Source organism: Micrasema longulum, unplaced genomic scaffold (assembly GCF_059751315.1).
Source record: "Micrasema longulum isolate JH-2025_06_02 unplaced genomic scaffold, ASM5975131v1 h1tg000420l, whole genome shotgun sequence".
NCBI lineage: Eukaryota > Metazoa > Arthropoda > Insecta > Trichoptera > Brachycentridae > Micrasema > Micrasema longulum.
This window is the reverse complement of record NW_028277620.1, coordinates 74,403-90,021: the sequence shown is the minus strand read 5'-3', so window position 1 is coordinate 90,021 and position 15,619 is coordinate 74,403. Positions and strand designations below refer to the sequence as shown.

The 15,619-nt window shown below is 34.8% G+C and overlaps 2 protein-coding genes across 2 annotated transcripts; one reads left to right on the top strand and one right to left on the bottom strand.

Moving 5' to 3' along the window:
* Window positions 1–1,652: 1,652 nt before the first annotated feature.
* LOC148281679 (protein arginine N-methyltransferase 9-like) lies at window positions 1,653–4,166 on the bottom strand. The gene has a single exon (XM_088226325.1). The coding sequence runs from the start codon at window positions 3,986–3,988 to the stop codon at window positions 1,796–1,798; it is 2,193 nt and encodes a 730-aa protein (XP_088082451.1). The 5' UTR covers window positions 3,989–4,166; the 3' UTR covers window positions 1,653–1,795.
* An 874-nt stretch (window positions 4,167–5,040) lies between these two features.
* Window positions 5,041–14,550, top strand: tsu (40S ribosomal protein S12 homolog tsunagi). Its single transcript, XM_088226292.1, has 4 exons — window positions 5,041–5,199; window positions 7,693–7,919; window positions 8,988–9,101; window positions 12,266–14,550. The coding sequence occupies exons 1-4, from the start codon at window positions 5,139–5,141 to the stop codon at window positions 12,374–12,376; spliced, it is 513 nt and encodes a 170-aa protein (XP_088082418.1). The 5' UTR covers window positions 5,041–5,138; the 3' UTR covers window positions 12,377–14,550.
* The last annotated feature ends 1,069 nt before the right edge of the window (window positions 14,551–15,619 follow it).

Sequence of the window (15,619 nt, the reverse complement as noted above, 5' to 3'; positions counted from 1 at the left end):
TATGTATGTGCAAATATATGTGTATATATGTGTGTGAATGTATGGTTATGAATGCATTACAAGTGTCCCGACTCAACACGGATTTTCTAGCGAGTCGGAGCAAGTTCACAGACATGGGTCGTTCCTGATTGTGTCGCTATAAACTGTGTCTCTGTCCTTAACTATTCAAAATGAGCCCCCAATCCAGACATAAATATAGTTAATATCCCAATAAACATCAAAAACTGAAACAAAAATATAATACTGAATACGATTTAACAAATGTATATAAAATGTAATGAATAAATAATAAAAAATTAAAAAAAGCACATTCTTTTTTTTCTTTTCTTTTTTCTCCTCTTCCTCTTTTTAAAAACTGCTTTTTTCTTTTATTTACCTTTCTTTTATAAAGGGAAATTTTTATATTTGTTACAGATTGTAATATTTCGTTTTTTATATAAAAATACTGTTTACCATTGTATACTTTTCTCAATGTTGTGTTCTTTTTTTAATATTGTTCCGGACACGCAAATAACGTTGAAATGGACAAATGAAAGTGATATATGTAAATGATAACTGAGTGAATTGATAACGTAGCTAGGAACCCGGTATTTGTGTGACTGAGCGCTAGGCTCGCAATAAAGATAAATGATTCGCTTTCGAGCCTGGCCTCAGTAATACCGGGGGAATATAGCCAGAGATTACTCTTTTATGTCTGTATTTATGTATTTCGTATTGTGTCTTAATCGTGTTTGTAAGTCCCTGAAAAGGGCCTATATTGTATTGTCATGTTGCGCGCATCGCGGCTGCCGACGAAATAGCCCGTACAGGCGCTTGTATTTACGCCACCTGCGGCCGGCGGCATGCAGCAAGTGGTGGGGGTGAGCTACCCCCACCACTCCAAGGCAGCCCGAGCGGGTGGGACGGCTGACTCACGGAGCCCGACGCGCACCGCTTTATAAGGTGATTATTTTGTATGAATAAAGTAGTTGAGTTCCTAACTCTGAACAGTTCAGACGTGTTTTATTCCGTTCTCCGCCCTGTTCGCCCTCCTGCACTTCGCTCTGCCAGCTGACTGCCTTCGCCTCTCTACACCACTTGGACCGGGTGGAAAGTCCTTTTCAGGGCTATTGAGGTTGACTTGCGGTCGGCGCAGCTGAGCCCCTACTTTCCGACTTTGTCTGGGAGGGCGGCTTCCCACTTACACCGGGAAGCTTGACTGCGGCAGACGCGGGTGACGAACCAGCGCACAAACACATGGTAACGCGTACGTTACAAATATCATGCTATTTTTTGTTGTATTTTTTTTCACTCGTTTAATTGTAATTATGTAAAAGGTTCATTGAACCATAAATAAATGTCAATTTTAATGACATCGACATATTACACTGTAAATACTATACTTTTATCAGATCTGTTAAAAATATTTTAAATTTTTCTCCTGCTTAACTTATAACCTTTACTTTTACATACATCCACTACCTACCTGTATCTGGTGAATTATTTTGGAAGCCACCAGATCTGTATATCCGACAGGACCTATACTAGGGCCACGGATAGTAGCGAGAAGCTCCATTCGGTAATCATAGAGAGGGGGAAAGAGACAAGACCACAGGATGTGTTCGGAAGATTGATTAGGATATATGCAGCAGCACGAAGGGAAATCAACAATATTAAAAACAAATCATTTATTATAAACAGTAAAATTAATGCTTTTATATACATTATAACAATGGGAATTTCTACATACAAAGCATAATTTGGTACATTTTTATAATACATATTCCGAAGAGTCAGAAATCGCTAAAACAACAATTCATTCTAAATCAACAGCGATCCTAAGATAACCGTCTTCATCGTAACACATAAGAACACTGGCTTTTTGTCCTTTGGTTCCTACCAAGCCTTTTTCAAGAATATGAATAGAGCACACAGACCATGATCCTTCGACATTTGTGGAGTAGAAATCTCCATTCTCCATTGTCTGGACTTCGAACCAGCACACTACTCCATTGATCTTCCCGTCGCATACCAACTCTAGATCTCTGACATTATAACCGCACTTTTTTACGCAGTGTCCGAGCAACTCTATGTTTTCTGACATTCCAACATGAGGAAGACTTGTAATATCAGAATTAAAATTTAATCCTACGGTGTACTGGTTCATGAATTCTTCGATTTTATAGCCGGCGACATTTTGATTATGGACGCGATTAACTCGCTCTAATTCCTCGGAATATATCAACTTTGCCATTAGTTTAATTTCGTATGGCATCGTAACCCCGTTCTTTTCCAGCTTTCTTCTCGCGAGATCCTTAGCGCGGAGTATATGTTTAATATTTAATTCTCCATACGCTTCATTGATGAAATTATTGACAATCAGATGGTATTTTTTATCATTTTTTAAAATGTCGCTTTCCGTTTCGAACGTAATTCTGTCTGCGCTGATGCTGTTCAATTCGCAGAGCCTTAAGATCAAACGCTGTTCTTTCTCCGTCGAAGCTAAGCAGGTCAGGTACTGAATCCCTCTTGCGAGTAAAAGAAATCCCGTAATTGGAAATGGCGAAAGGTCCAAGATTCTTATTTCTTTTAATGAGCACACTTGCGTTAGATGAACGCAAGCGGAGCTGGCTGCCGAATCCGAGGAGTTGATCAAGACAGAGTCATTTAAAATGTGAACGACGCTCGTTGAAACAGGAAAGTAGTCTTCTTCATTGCTATTTTTAAACAGCTGTAATTTCCCATTTTCGCAAGTCAAATCAACGTTGATTTTTTCACTGCGTTTAACAATCAAAGAGCTGTCTAAGTAGAATATCGCTTGTTCCCACGCGTTGGCGCGACTTGTTTCTCGTGGATCATTCGAAATAGAGATCTTATCCGTCAAATTCAAATCAAACCAAACCGCATAAGCGTGAATTTTCGTATCACAGTTCGCCATCAATTTAACGTCAATTTTAACTTTTCCACTTAAAAGATCTTCTAAGAATTGCGTGTCGTAAAAATCTACATGTAAAAACTTCTGCACATCTGTAACGTATGTCAAATCGGCAAAAAGATTCAAGTCTTCGGAGTCGTACGGGTCTTGCGAATTATCTGCGAATACTTTAACACCGTAAAATTTAATTCTATCTTTCAAATTATTGTCTAAAAACATGTGTTTTTTTGCCAGTTTTTCGCTGTTGATTCCGCAGACATACAAAGATCCAGATTTTGGGATTATGACGTCAGTCGGTTGGTTCAGCATTAGAGATTTCCGGGCGTGAATCATAGTTTGGAGGACGCCTTCGCCGAAAAAACCCACGTCAAATGTTTCCGTTACAACTGCGGACACGCGTCCCATGATTTTGTCAGCGTCCAGAGACGTAGAGAGGCTATTGAGGAGTAAAACGTTGTTTAAATTATTTTCGCTGAATACTCCAAGAGCTATATTGTATAAGGCAACATTTGATTCTATTGCGATGAGTCGTTTTGGCTTTGTTTCGGCTGCGAATAGAGTTAGGAGTCCACTACCGCTGCCGATGTCTGCAACCGAGTCGTTAACTCCGATGGTTCTAAGAATCGCACTCCTGTAAGCTTCATTTCTGACTCGATCGTTCAGCATACGGTAATGCCAGCGCGACACGAGCATGTTCTTCAAATCGTCTAGTTCTCTCTGCCAGAGCGGGATCTCGGGCGAAATAAGAGTCGCTTCCCTGTAGAAGCTGAAAGCGACGTGGGGTAGATTGATAGACAGCAGGTGCTTGGCGAAATATCTCTTCAGTTCCGCGCTGTTAGGGTACAGTTCGAGAGCGTGCTCGTAACATTTATAAAAATCATCAACGCGGCCACTTTTAAGCAAAGTCTCGCCGACATTTTCCGTTAACTGAACAAAATTCTCGAGCATTTGCGGTCTCCATTCCGGGCACAGTGTCAGAGCTACTAAATAATGAGCAAACGCTCTGCTTTTATTGCTAGACATGTACCTCATAGCCTTTGCGTATGAATCTTTGGCCAGCTCCTTCGAATCCATTTCTAAGATCGTAGCACTCCGTTCGGAAATCAAATATATTGTACCGCTGACAAATTAATGAGTGATGTAATTGGCGTATTGGCGAGGGTTGTCTACATTTTGGAGAACATTAGAAGCACCAGAAGAGCGCCGATCAATCTCAGAAATGTCAGAAACATTTGAAATTCAGAAAAATATTGACAGCTAATGTCATCTCGGATTTTATTTTTAAAATATGAAGAAATTTCCGTAATTAGCGTGAATGTCATTTTTTTTCGTACCTAGTACCTACTGCAATTTTTAAAACAAAAAAAAAACAAACAAACTATCACGCCGTTGTCAGAGAGGATAGAGCGCCATACCACTCCTTCTACATTTATACATCTCATGCTTGTATGACGATTATTCTGATTTTAAACGTGTCCATCTTCAGGCATTTGTTCAGTTTGGTCCTGCTACGTTTTTATAAGTCTTCCTCGTTTCTGCATCTATTGAATCCTTCTTCATATTGGTTTTTCTTATGTAATCCTCTGATTCAAAATAAAACGTGACACAATGCATCATTTCATTAATTTAAATTACATTTTTGTTTAGTCGAAAAGCAATTTTTGATTAAAAATAAAAACTCCGTTCAAATGTTTTGGAAAAGGAAACTCATTTTGTAAATTATTTCTGGGGTGCGATTCTGAATCTTCTCGTGAGGGTAGAGAGATTTTTTATTTTGCATGCCACTACTCTTTGCTTTATATATGGCCTCAATTAAAGTTAAACGTCTTCGAGCTTATGGGCTTCCCCAAGGAATTATTACTCCGAGCCTTTATCACTACTAATTGAAAAAAAGATTCCGGTTAATAATAAATAAAAAAACTACGTAGAGTTAAAAAATCTAAATACACGCTAAATCACAAATTGTATGTTATTTACTTAATATTTTATTATGGTATCACACGTTACAAGATACTAGAAAATTAGTCTTAAGGTTTTCATGTGAAATTATTTTAATATGTACGCAAAAATATGCTTCATTTACAATAAACTTAAGGGTTATAATCGTGTATTATCTTTTTAAACTAGTCGTTTACACAAATGGCGTCCTACAAACTAAATTGACAAAATTACAGATCTCGTTGTCAATAACATTTAGTGACCAAGAATTAATAAATAGTTTGTGATGGCAGACGTATTGGACATCGAAAATTCCGAGGAATTTGAAGTAGATGACGAAGGAGAACGTGAGTTTTGTTTGATTTCATCATTATGTGGTTGAAATAACTTCAAATCAAAAAGGTTATGTAGGTTAGATTCGGCGGGCGATGCTTGTAAAAACTGTTGCTTTTAATAATGTGAAATTAAATGTGCACAACGTACAGTCATATTTTAATATGTACAATATTTTTGACATAATTGCTTAGATTGCAAATGGGTTAACATATTATGAAATAGAGTTATCTCCTACTCTGTCTACATTGGAGAAACGTAGAACGGAGATGGACCGTATATGCATTTTCAAAATACTTAATGCTATTAGTGATGTCCCATCTCTGTTGCAATCAATTTCTTTTCATGTTCCCAATCGTGTCATCAAAAATCGGCTCATTATTATTATTCTCTGCTTAGCCCAACGGGAAATGGCGTGATGGTAATATAAGTTGTCATATATTATTATATTTCACTGGATTTTCCTATTTTTTTTTATCAGTTTGTACCTTCTTGTACTTTTTTCTGTATATTTTATACCATAAATAAATAAATAGGGTATTATTTTACACAAAAAATAATTTAAAAAAACATATCTAAGGCTCATCAATATGGTAAACAGTAAACTCAAACATTCGGAAAATCATCAAGGAGTTTCCCACTCAAATCCAGTCCTTAACTCCTTTCTTGAAAATAGTTTTTGTCCTTGAGAGCTTGATTCGCTCTTCCAATATATGATCACTCTCGGTGCGACAAATGAGAGATGTCTCTGAGCAAAAGTCGTACGGGTTTTGGGTATGGCATAATTCATGCTCTGGGAAAACCTCGTACGGACATTTTGCTGAGACCTCTCCGTATTGTTCGACCAGAAGTGTGTAAGTGTATAGTGTTATTTTTTTTTTATATATATATTTATTTTTGTTGATCTTTGCTTTTAATTTCTGTATAAAATTGTAAGATTCAATATGTCCATGTATTTATAATTTTCTCAAACTGAACGGTTTGGGTAGGTAGGAAGAAATTGCCAAAATTGTCTCATATCTCATATATATTGTATTAATTACTTTAATAAACACTGATTTTTGGCACTGAACTGAGCTGATAAAGTTCAGAGAGGAAAGCTTCCTTTTTCTCTAATTACTGGCAATTTTTATTTGACCATTTTATCACATTTAAATTGTATAGCAATTTTTTTTCCTCTTGTGTTTGTAAGCCTTGAATATATTTTTGTAATGTATATAAACGTAATAAATAAATACATTGACATTGAATTACCTGTAAAATCCCCAGTATAAACCAGACAAGGACTGGATTCAACTCTCTAGAGAGCTGTTTATACTAACATATTACAGCCGAGGTGAAGAACATTTAAGAGAAGGCAATATAGAAGTCTAGGCATCTACAGGGCTTATGACCTGTCATTGGCTATTTTTTAAGTGGCCACTTTACACACTGTAACATTCACCATTCTGCCCATATTTGAACATCTATATTCCCCAGGGAGTTTAATCCAGTCCTTGTCTACGAAAATTTGGACAAACTCAAAATATTGTTGATAAATCCACCTGGTCCATGAAGAAGTATAGAAATTGAAAAAATAAAATCTTCAGGCGTTGCCTAGTATGTAGGTGAAATAATTCAATTAGATGAATCTCACCCGCGTAAATAGAGGTTTCAGCTTTTTTATTTATTTTTCAAAAATATTTACAAAATAGTCTTAAATTAAAGTCCTGCTGAGTTGCATATGAGTACATACAACTCGTCAGCAGGTTCTTATAAATTACATCGATTATTTACACTTAACCTACATTAACAATAATTTTACTTGAAAAACAATTACAGATTACATTATGAAAAATTAAAAACTATCACTAATACAAAAAACTTTTTTCTAATAACCATAATTAGAGCAAACGTCGCACTCCTGTATTTAACTCAGTATTTTTAATATTGTTTGGTAACATGTTAAATATTTTAGGTATACTGTATTGCAGTGTCCTTTTGCCATATTTATTGCAGTATCTAGGAACAGCTAGCCCTTCCATACTAGTAAACCTGGTGTTGTAATCATGTGCCAACTTGTGTTTATACTCGGAGTGCGACGCATGCTGACAAATTAATTTGTACCAAAGTAGAGCCATAACAGATAATTTATTTACAGATTTATACATTAATGATCTTGAAATATTGTGTCTCTTAATTCACAAACATCAACAGATGAGAGAATGGAAGGAATATAGATGTTCAAATATGGGCAGAATGGTGAATGTTACACAGTGTGTAAAGTGGCCACTTAAACCAGGCATTCACAGGTCATAAGCCCTGTAGATGCCTAGACTTCTATATTTCCTTCACTTAAATGTTCTTCATTTCTGTTGTAATATGTTAATTTTAACAGCTCCCCAGGGAGTTTAATCCAGTCCTCGTCTACGAAAATTTGGACAAACTCAAAATATTGTTGATGTATAAAACACATCACGGCAAATATGTTAAATCCTTTAAATCTAATTATGGTTCTTTTCTCCTAGAGGGAATTGCCCGCCTGAAGGAAAAGGCGCGCAACAAGAAGGGGCGCGGGTTCGGCGGGGACGGCAACACGCCGGGGTCGGAGCCGCGCCGCGCGGGCCCCGGGCGCTACGAGAGACTGCGGACGTCGGGGGGCGGCGCGGCCGACCCGGGCCCGCAGCGCTCCGTGGAGGGCTGGATCCTGTTCGTCAACGGGGTCAACGAGGAGGCGCAGGAGGACGACATTCTGGTACCATTCATTTTTTATTTCGGGTAGTCGCCGAGCAATGTTACGGCTATGGAATTTTCTCAGGGGCAAAGACGATTTTTCTTTATTTTTTAACTGACATCAAGATTCAAGAAATACTCTTACAAGTAACATTCCATTTTCAGCAACTTAAATCACACCAAGCCACTTTTTGTGGCGGGAGATTTATGTTTGAAAACAATGAGTTAATGTTATAAGTCGTTAGTGTGTAGTACGAGTAGTATAGTCATATTCAAACAAACAGTGGAAAAAGAAGACTATTTATTTAATAGCATTGTTTTATACTTTATTCTTAACAAAATATGTGACAAATAGTGAACAATGGAAACTTACAAAAAATAGTGCGCCTGTAACCTTAAAATCATAAAATTTTATATGAATCCTTTAAAACTGTTTAAGAATGCATCAGCTTTTGACGCGAAAGTACCTAAATTTTGCTATTTAGAACACTACACCCATAATTAATAAATTACAACAGTGCTACTAAAAGTGAACTGATATTTATTGATAAATACATAATATTTTAAATATCTGCCTTCTAATAACATACAAAATGATAAATCAAACCGCTCATACACGCGTTTGTGTAATATTCATGTAAAAAAGTTAATTGAACAGGAATGTTGCGTCTCATAAAATGAAGTAATACAAGCTACTCATAGCGAGCAAATTCAAGTGGTCCCATCTTCCTCGTAATAACCGAGTTCCACTGTAATAATAAATAATAGAACTGAGTGACTGATTGAACTGGACTGACTGCGTGAAGTGATCTTTACTGGACTGGGCATTGACTGCGCCCTGTGGTCTCTTTAAAGGCCACGCTCCTTTATTCTCACATCTCCATGGAAGGGACGATGTTAAGGTACTGCAGGACGTTGATCTCATGTTTCGCAGAATGTAATGAATTAAATTCAATAGAAAACGCTGACTTGCTTCATTGGTTGTCGCCTTTTTCAGAGTCACGTTCAGCAACGTTGTACGGCGGAAGTTTCCTAAGAGGTTTTATGTTAAAATTAAATGTATTTGCCAACATTTTCAATTTGCTTCCAGGACAAATTTGCCGAATTCGGTGAAATCAAAAACCTCCATTTGAATTTGGATCGCCGGACTGGATTCCTCAAAGGATATGCTCTCGTCGAGTACGAAACTTACAAACAAGCGCAGGTATGTTGATTGGTCAATTTATTGTTGGGGGTGGGGGAAGGTGGCCGAACCGATTCACCAACTATAGTCCTTAAAATTTAGCTTGATTTAAATGACAGCTGTCAAACTCATGTCAATAGTGATGGGAAATTACTGATCACTGATCATGTACCGATCAAATCGATTTTATCAGTTTTTTTATGCAAACATGAAACTCTGTTTCCGAAATTTAGTTCCAGTTCCAAAAAATAAGACATTTATACTTTTTTCGCGAACATTATCAAACAAACTATTTTTTTTATTCGATCAAATTACATTGATCAATTTGTCCCATCTCCAACGTTTTTGCAAAATGATGTAACCTTGTAAGAACGTCGTTAATAATTAGGTTTATTTTAGTTTTAAAGCTGATGTTATATATTCATGTTGATTTATATGTCAAGCATTGTATTAAAAAAATTAATTAACATACCAAATACGAATAATTTTTCATGTGTCAATATAAATCTCTCCTTAGACGTTACTACAAAGTTATGTCGTCAGTTTTTCTGACAACTGTCATTCTAATCATGCTATATTTTAAGGACTATAGGCAACGCCTGAAAACAATTTTCCAATTTTTGTACTCCTTCCTTACATCAGTTAGTTTAATCAGCAATGTTTGTAGACCGGCAGGATTTCCTCCCTAGGGAGTTATTTAGATCTGAATTTATTGCAACAGAGAGGGAAAACATTTTTGAGAAGGGAACATGGCAGTTTATGCATTTACGTGGCTTATGACCTGTCAGTTGCTGGTTTGAGCAGCATTCATCATTCTGCCTATGTTTGAACACTCACATTTCTTCAATTCTGCAACTTCAGAATATTGTTGATCAAACCATCTGGCTCATTTAGCTTGGGGAGGTTGCTCTCTTTCAATCCTTGAACTAGTGAAAATAGCACAAAAATGGATCATGAAGATGATTCTCAAAAAACCTTTGAGGTATCCAACGGAAGATCTATTTGCTGAGTCAAAGATATTGGATGTAAGACAATTGTTTGTGAGGTGCCTAGTACTTAAATTTTATGATAAATTAAGTGAGGTCAAAAGAACCCAACAAAATATAAACACTCGTTCAGCAACACAAATTAACTGTATTGTCCCATTTGTATCAACCGCCTTTGGTAAAAAGCAATACAATGTAATTGCTCCAAAAATATTTAATGATTTATTGCCAAATATAAAAGACTCGAAATTTAAAACAAATTTTAAAATAAAATTAACTGTACAAATAAATAATGTAGCGAGAGATTTTTTTGAAAAATATATGTAAATCAAACCACGTAGTACTTTATATAATTGGTACACATATTATTTATATTTTTATGTATTTCATTGCTTTATATTGTTTTTTATTATATATTATACTATATTATTTATGTTTAAGTAACATGTATTCTTGGCACATATATAAACTTTATATTTGTATAATAACGATTTTTAATTTCTTACATTTGATAAGCTAGGCATTTAGTTAGGCAAGTAGTTTTAGTTTTTCTTTTTTATGTTATTGTTTTATTAGTATAGAACCACTTATGCTCTAAAGATAGAAAATCTCCATCTTAGAACAGGCTGTGCCATGTTAGATGGAGACTATCATAATCAGAGAATACTCTGTTTTCATTTTACATTAATTATTTTTATATAGATTCCCTGTTATTAAGTATGCATACTATTTTTTGCAATAAATTTATAAAAGAAAAAAATAAAAATATTACTACTAAATACAATTTTTACATTCATTAAATACATATATTTACATTAACGTTTCCCATTACGTAAAAGAAAAAAAACAATTCTTGTGTACATAATGCGGAGTGACGTCTTACAATAGTTTGTTTATTTTATTATTTAATTATTAATATTTTTCTGATAAAATATATAAATTACAAAAAAAAAATAGAAGCGGTGTTTTAAATCAGTGCTACATAAAGATGAAATATAAATGTAACGTTTTACTTCTTTCTTAAATATATTGTATTTCTGACTGTACTTCCTATTTTATTTGTTCATTTCATGAAAGAAAATATTCCTCTGTAAGTATAATGATGTTGAGCAGTAGTTGTTTTTAATTTGGGAATTAAGATATTACCACCTGTTCTAGGTCGCGTACTTACGTTTTGTGACCTAGAAACACTACTATTTATTTTGTCTTTATGTATTTGAAGCAAACAATTCTTTTTATATAACAATTTTATATTTAAAACCTTAAATTTTTTAAATAATTGAACAGTGGGAAAACTAAATGGTTTTTTTTTTAACCGTTAGAATGCTACGCGGCGCAAAAGCGCTGCGATCGTTTGTATCGAAAATTGCGAGTTTCAGTGTGTTTTCGGTGCTCTGCGGGAGTGCACGTACGCTAACCTCGCACTTTATGTTTAATAAACATTAATAAACAATAAACATTTTATCTTTATAATGCAAAAATAATTTATAAAATTGATTGATATTTGTCTAAGTTAGAGTGTTTTATTTGACACCATTATTTTTTCCTCTAAATTAATCAATATGTGTATAGCAATTTTCATTTATTTTTGCCGAAATTGCTTAGCACTAAAACGGTTAAAATAACATTTATAATTAATTTTTGTTACAATATTTGAGTTTGTCCAAATGTTCATAGACAAAAGACTGGATTTCACCCCCTCGGGGGTCATTGGATTAACAAATTACAACAGGGATGGAGAATACCTTAAATAAGGGAATATGGAAGTCAAGGCATTTACAGATGGAAGAAATATGGATGTTCAAACAAAGGCAAAATGGTGAATGTTACACAGTGTGTAAAGTGGCCACTTAAACCAGCCAATGACAGGTCATCAGCCGTGTAAATGCCTTGACTTCCATATTCCCTTATTTAAGGTATTCTCCATCCCTGTTGTAATTTGTTAGTTAATTTTTGTATTTTTTCGACTGGTAAAATATTCATTTTAAAAGCACCGCCCCATCCGATTAGTATGGCTATATAGCTAATAATTTATATGGCGCCATTTTTGAGAAAACCACCTCAAGGGCGCTGTACAATAAATATGCAATTTGCAATGTACTCGTATTTCAATCTTAATAACCAGCCCCTTCTAAAAATATTTGGACATACTCAAGATGTTATTTTTCTTATGTTAATCTCTTACAATTTTTGTTGCAGAGTGCCCGCGAGGCGATGAACGGGTCCGAGATCCTCGGACACAACGTTTCCGTGGACTGGTGCTTCACAAAGGGGCCCAACAAGCAGAGCTCGCGCAGCAAGAGGCGATAGGGCTCCGCCCCACCCGCAGCAATAAGTCACAATAGCGTTAATATTTTTCACCGACGGATAATCAACACCGACAAGCAGTGGTAGAGATTGTTGGTCATTTATTATATATAAAAAAATTATTTAGTCGACAATAGGGAAATATCACATACTACGAATACCAATAATAATACGTGAAATGGATTTAGAAAAATTAATTGTATTTCCAAAATCAATATGGATATTGTGGAGAAATGTTTTCATACATCACTTTTAAAATAAAATTGTTGAAAAAAATTTAAAATCTCCTCAAAAATGCGACATGTTTGGCCTTGATAATCGCGATGTCAAGATTCGTCACGATGTTCTATTTCATTTTAAACTCACAAACAAGTAAAAAATTCAGCTGAATCGTGACGTATTAGGGGCGTGGTTAATGCAATGAACCGTTTTTGCGAGAATTAAAAAGTAAATTTTATACTATTAACCCATTGCAACACAAAGCCGACAAATCTTCAAACATTCTATGTCGATCGCATAAATCACATTGAATCAGTCCAACATCGCTTGCTTCGAAAAATAGCGTGGATGCTCGGACTAGAGAGAGATAATTATTCTTATGCTGAAATAGAGTCAATGTTAAATATTTCTAGTCTACAAAAACGTAGAACTAATATTGACTCCATATATATGTTCGGCATACTAAATGGTATAATCGATGTTCCATCATTACTGGGACAAGTAAAATTCAATATTCCGACTCGTAGATTGAGAAACAATGAAGTACTGTTCATCGATCAGCATAGAACAAACTATGGCCTAAATTCTCCAATGACCCGCATTTGTCGTATTGTTAACTCAAGACAGGATCTGGACTTTTTTGGTTTAAGTTTACAACGATTTAAACGAGCACTAAATAAATAGTCCAGATCTTGTCTCGATGTCCCTTATGTTTGTCAATGCTTCTTTCTTTTTTTTTTTAAATGTTTTAAACTATTCTTTTATTGTAATATTTAAACCTTATAAATTGTATACATGGACAATGTCCGTTAATAAATAAATAAATAAATCGCCGGCCAAGGTCAATTTGTCACTGACTCACAAAGCCGGCGATTCGCCGGTTTGTCTTTGAAGTGATTTTTTTTGCATTAAAACTGAATGACAATAACTTTATTCTTAAAAATGACATTAATAAGTATATTCGGTTACTGATTTCATAATAAAATGTAATAATCACAATTTATTTCACATTATTTGTTACAAAATATTAATTTCGTCTTAATGTTATTGTAATAAAAGAATGTGTCTAAATTAAATAGTGTGTTGTATGAATAAATTATGTCATCTTTATTAGTGCTGCAATGGGTTAAGGGTCATTTTTTTTTTCTCTACAGTATTTTAGACCTTTATTAATTTAAAACTGTAAAAAATAAAATGTGATATTTCCCTATGAGGACCTTTTTCATAAAGCGAAATATCCAAATAAAACCAAAATCTGATTTTTGACAGAAATTGATTCTTATTCAAGAGATCTATCTATTGGTGAAATATTTTTTTTGCACAATGATATATGTGCGAAGTTGCAGCGAGTCGAATCGGGATGGATTATCATTTAATTGTGTAATAAAGTAGAACTCCAATTATCCGAATCAATTGGGACCGGACGCCATTCGGATAGTTGGATTTTTTCCGAAAATAGGGTCTATTTTAATTAATTACTGTGTATGTATGTTGAAAATGAATGCAAACAAAGAGAAAACAGAGTTGCCAGTCTAGATTCATAAATCAATTTAGGTAGTAAATCTGTTCACCAGTAGCGGCTCAAAAGAGTCAAACAATTTAACAACTATTTAAAATTTCAGACCAGCCGTTTCTGTATTGTAATTTTATTCTATGAGATGTTAAATCGATAAAATTTTATTTGAATTAGGTACTGTTCCCAAAATTGGTTGGGTTGGCAACACCACTTCTATGCCCCTTTTCTTAAGAATTTTCATCTCTGTCAATCTTAACAACTTCCTAGGGAGTGAAATCCAGTCTTTGTCTACAAAATATTGTTTATTTTACCTACCAATACTTTTCTACACCTACTACTAGTGCATCAATTTGTGTCTGAAACCTTGTGGTGTCGATGTAGTGGTAATTCTGTCTCGCTTTAAGATGGTGTTAAGTTATTCTGTAATAAAATTATTGAAAAAGATATATTTCTAAAAAATAAATTTTCATTCTTTTTGTTTTGTTTTAAAGATTTGTATTTTAGCTATTTCAATGAGGAAATTCAGTTCAATGAGAAATTGGATATAAAAAATATTTTCTTGCGTGCGGCGAAAATTAGAGCATTTCATTGTTCAGTGAAGTTTCTCCAAAATGAATGAAAAAAAAAAAAAAATGGACTGCTTTGTAACGTTTCAGGTTATCATTATTATTATTATGGATAACTTATATAGCGCCATTTTCGTAATATAATACCTCAAGGGCTCTTTACGAAGTGATTATATAAGGATATAAATTTAGTTTTAACTTTTTTGATTTAAGAAAAACAATGTACTTTGTCACCTCATGCTAAGGATTTATTCAAACGATTTAGAGAACAAGTGGGTTTTAAGTTTCTTCCGAAACATCACTTCACTCTCACAGTTTTGCACGTCTGCTGGAAGAGCATTCCACGCCGTAGGGCCTGCGACCGCAAATACGCGTTCGCCGAATTTAGTGCGCTGTTTGCGTAGAAGTGTAACAACTTTTCCTTTCTACGTAGATGTAGCTGATCTAAGCGTAAGACGTCTGTCAGCTAGTTCATCTGGAATGCAGTGTTCCCTTAGATGTTCCGGAGCAGAGCTGTGCAGTGACTTATGCATAAGCCAACAGTTTGTATTCGACCCTCTGCAGAAAATGTAGCTAGTGTAATTCCCGAAGTAGTGGAGTGATATGACTGAACTTAGAGATTCCAAAAATAAGTCTCGCTGCGGCATTCAATACAGAGTAGGCGAGCCAATAAATTGTAATGCTACGTGTTGCGATAAATTTCTTTCAACGTTTAGTGTGTTTTGACAGCTATGGGTTCTACTTTTAAATGGCAGCGTAAGTCACGGACGACAACTCGCAACGAGGAAATTTAAAAATTAAAAATCTTTAAAAAATCATAGCAACGATAATACGATATATAAGAATATATTAAGAAAACTTTTGGCTTTGATAGTCTTTACATTTTCAAGAAACTCTGCTGTACAATTGATGCTCTAATTTTTACCATGTAGAAAACATTTTTTA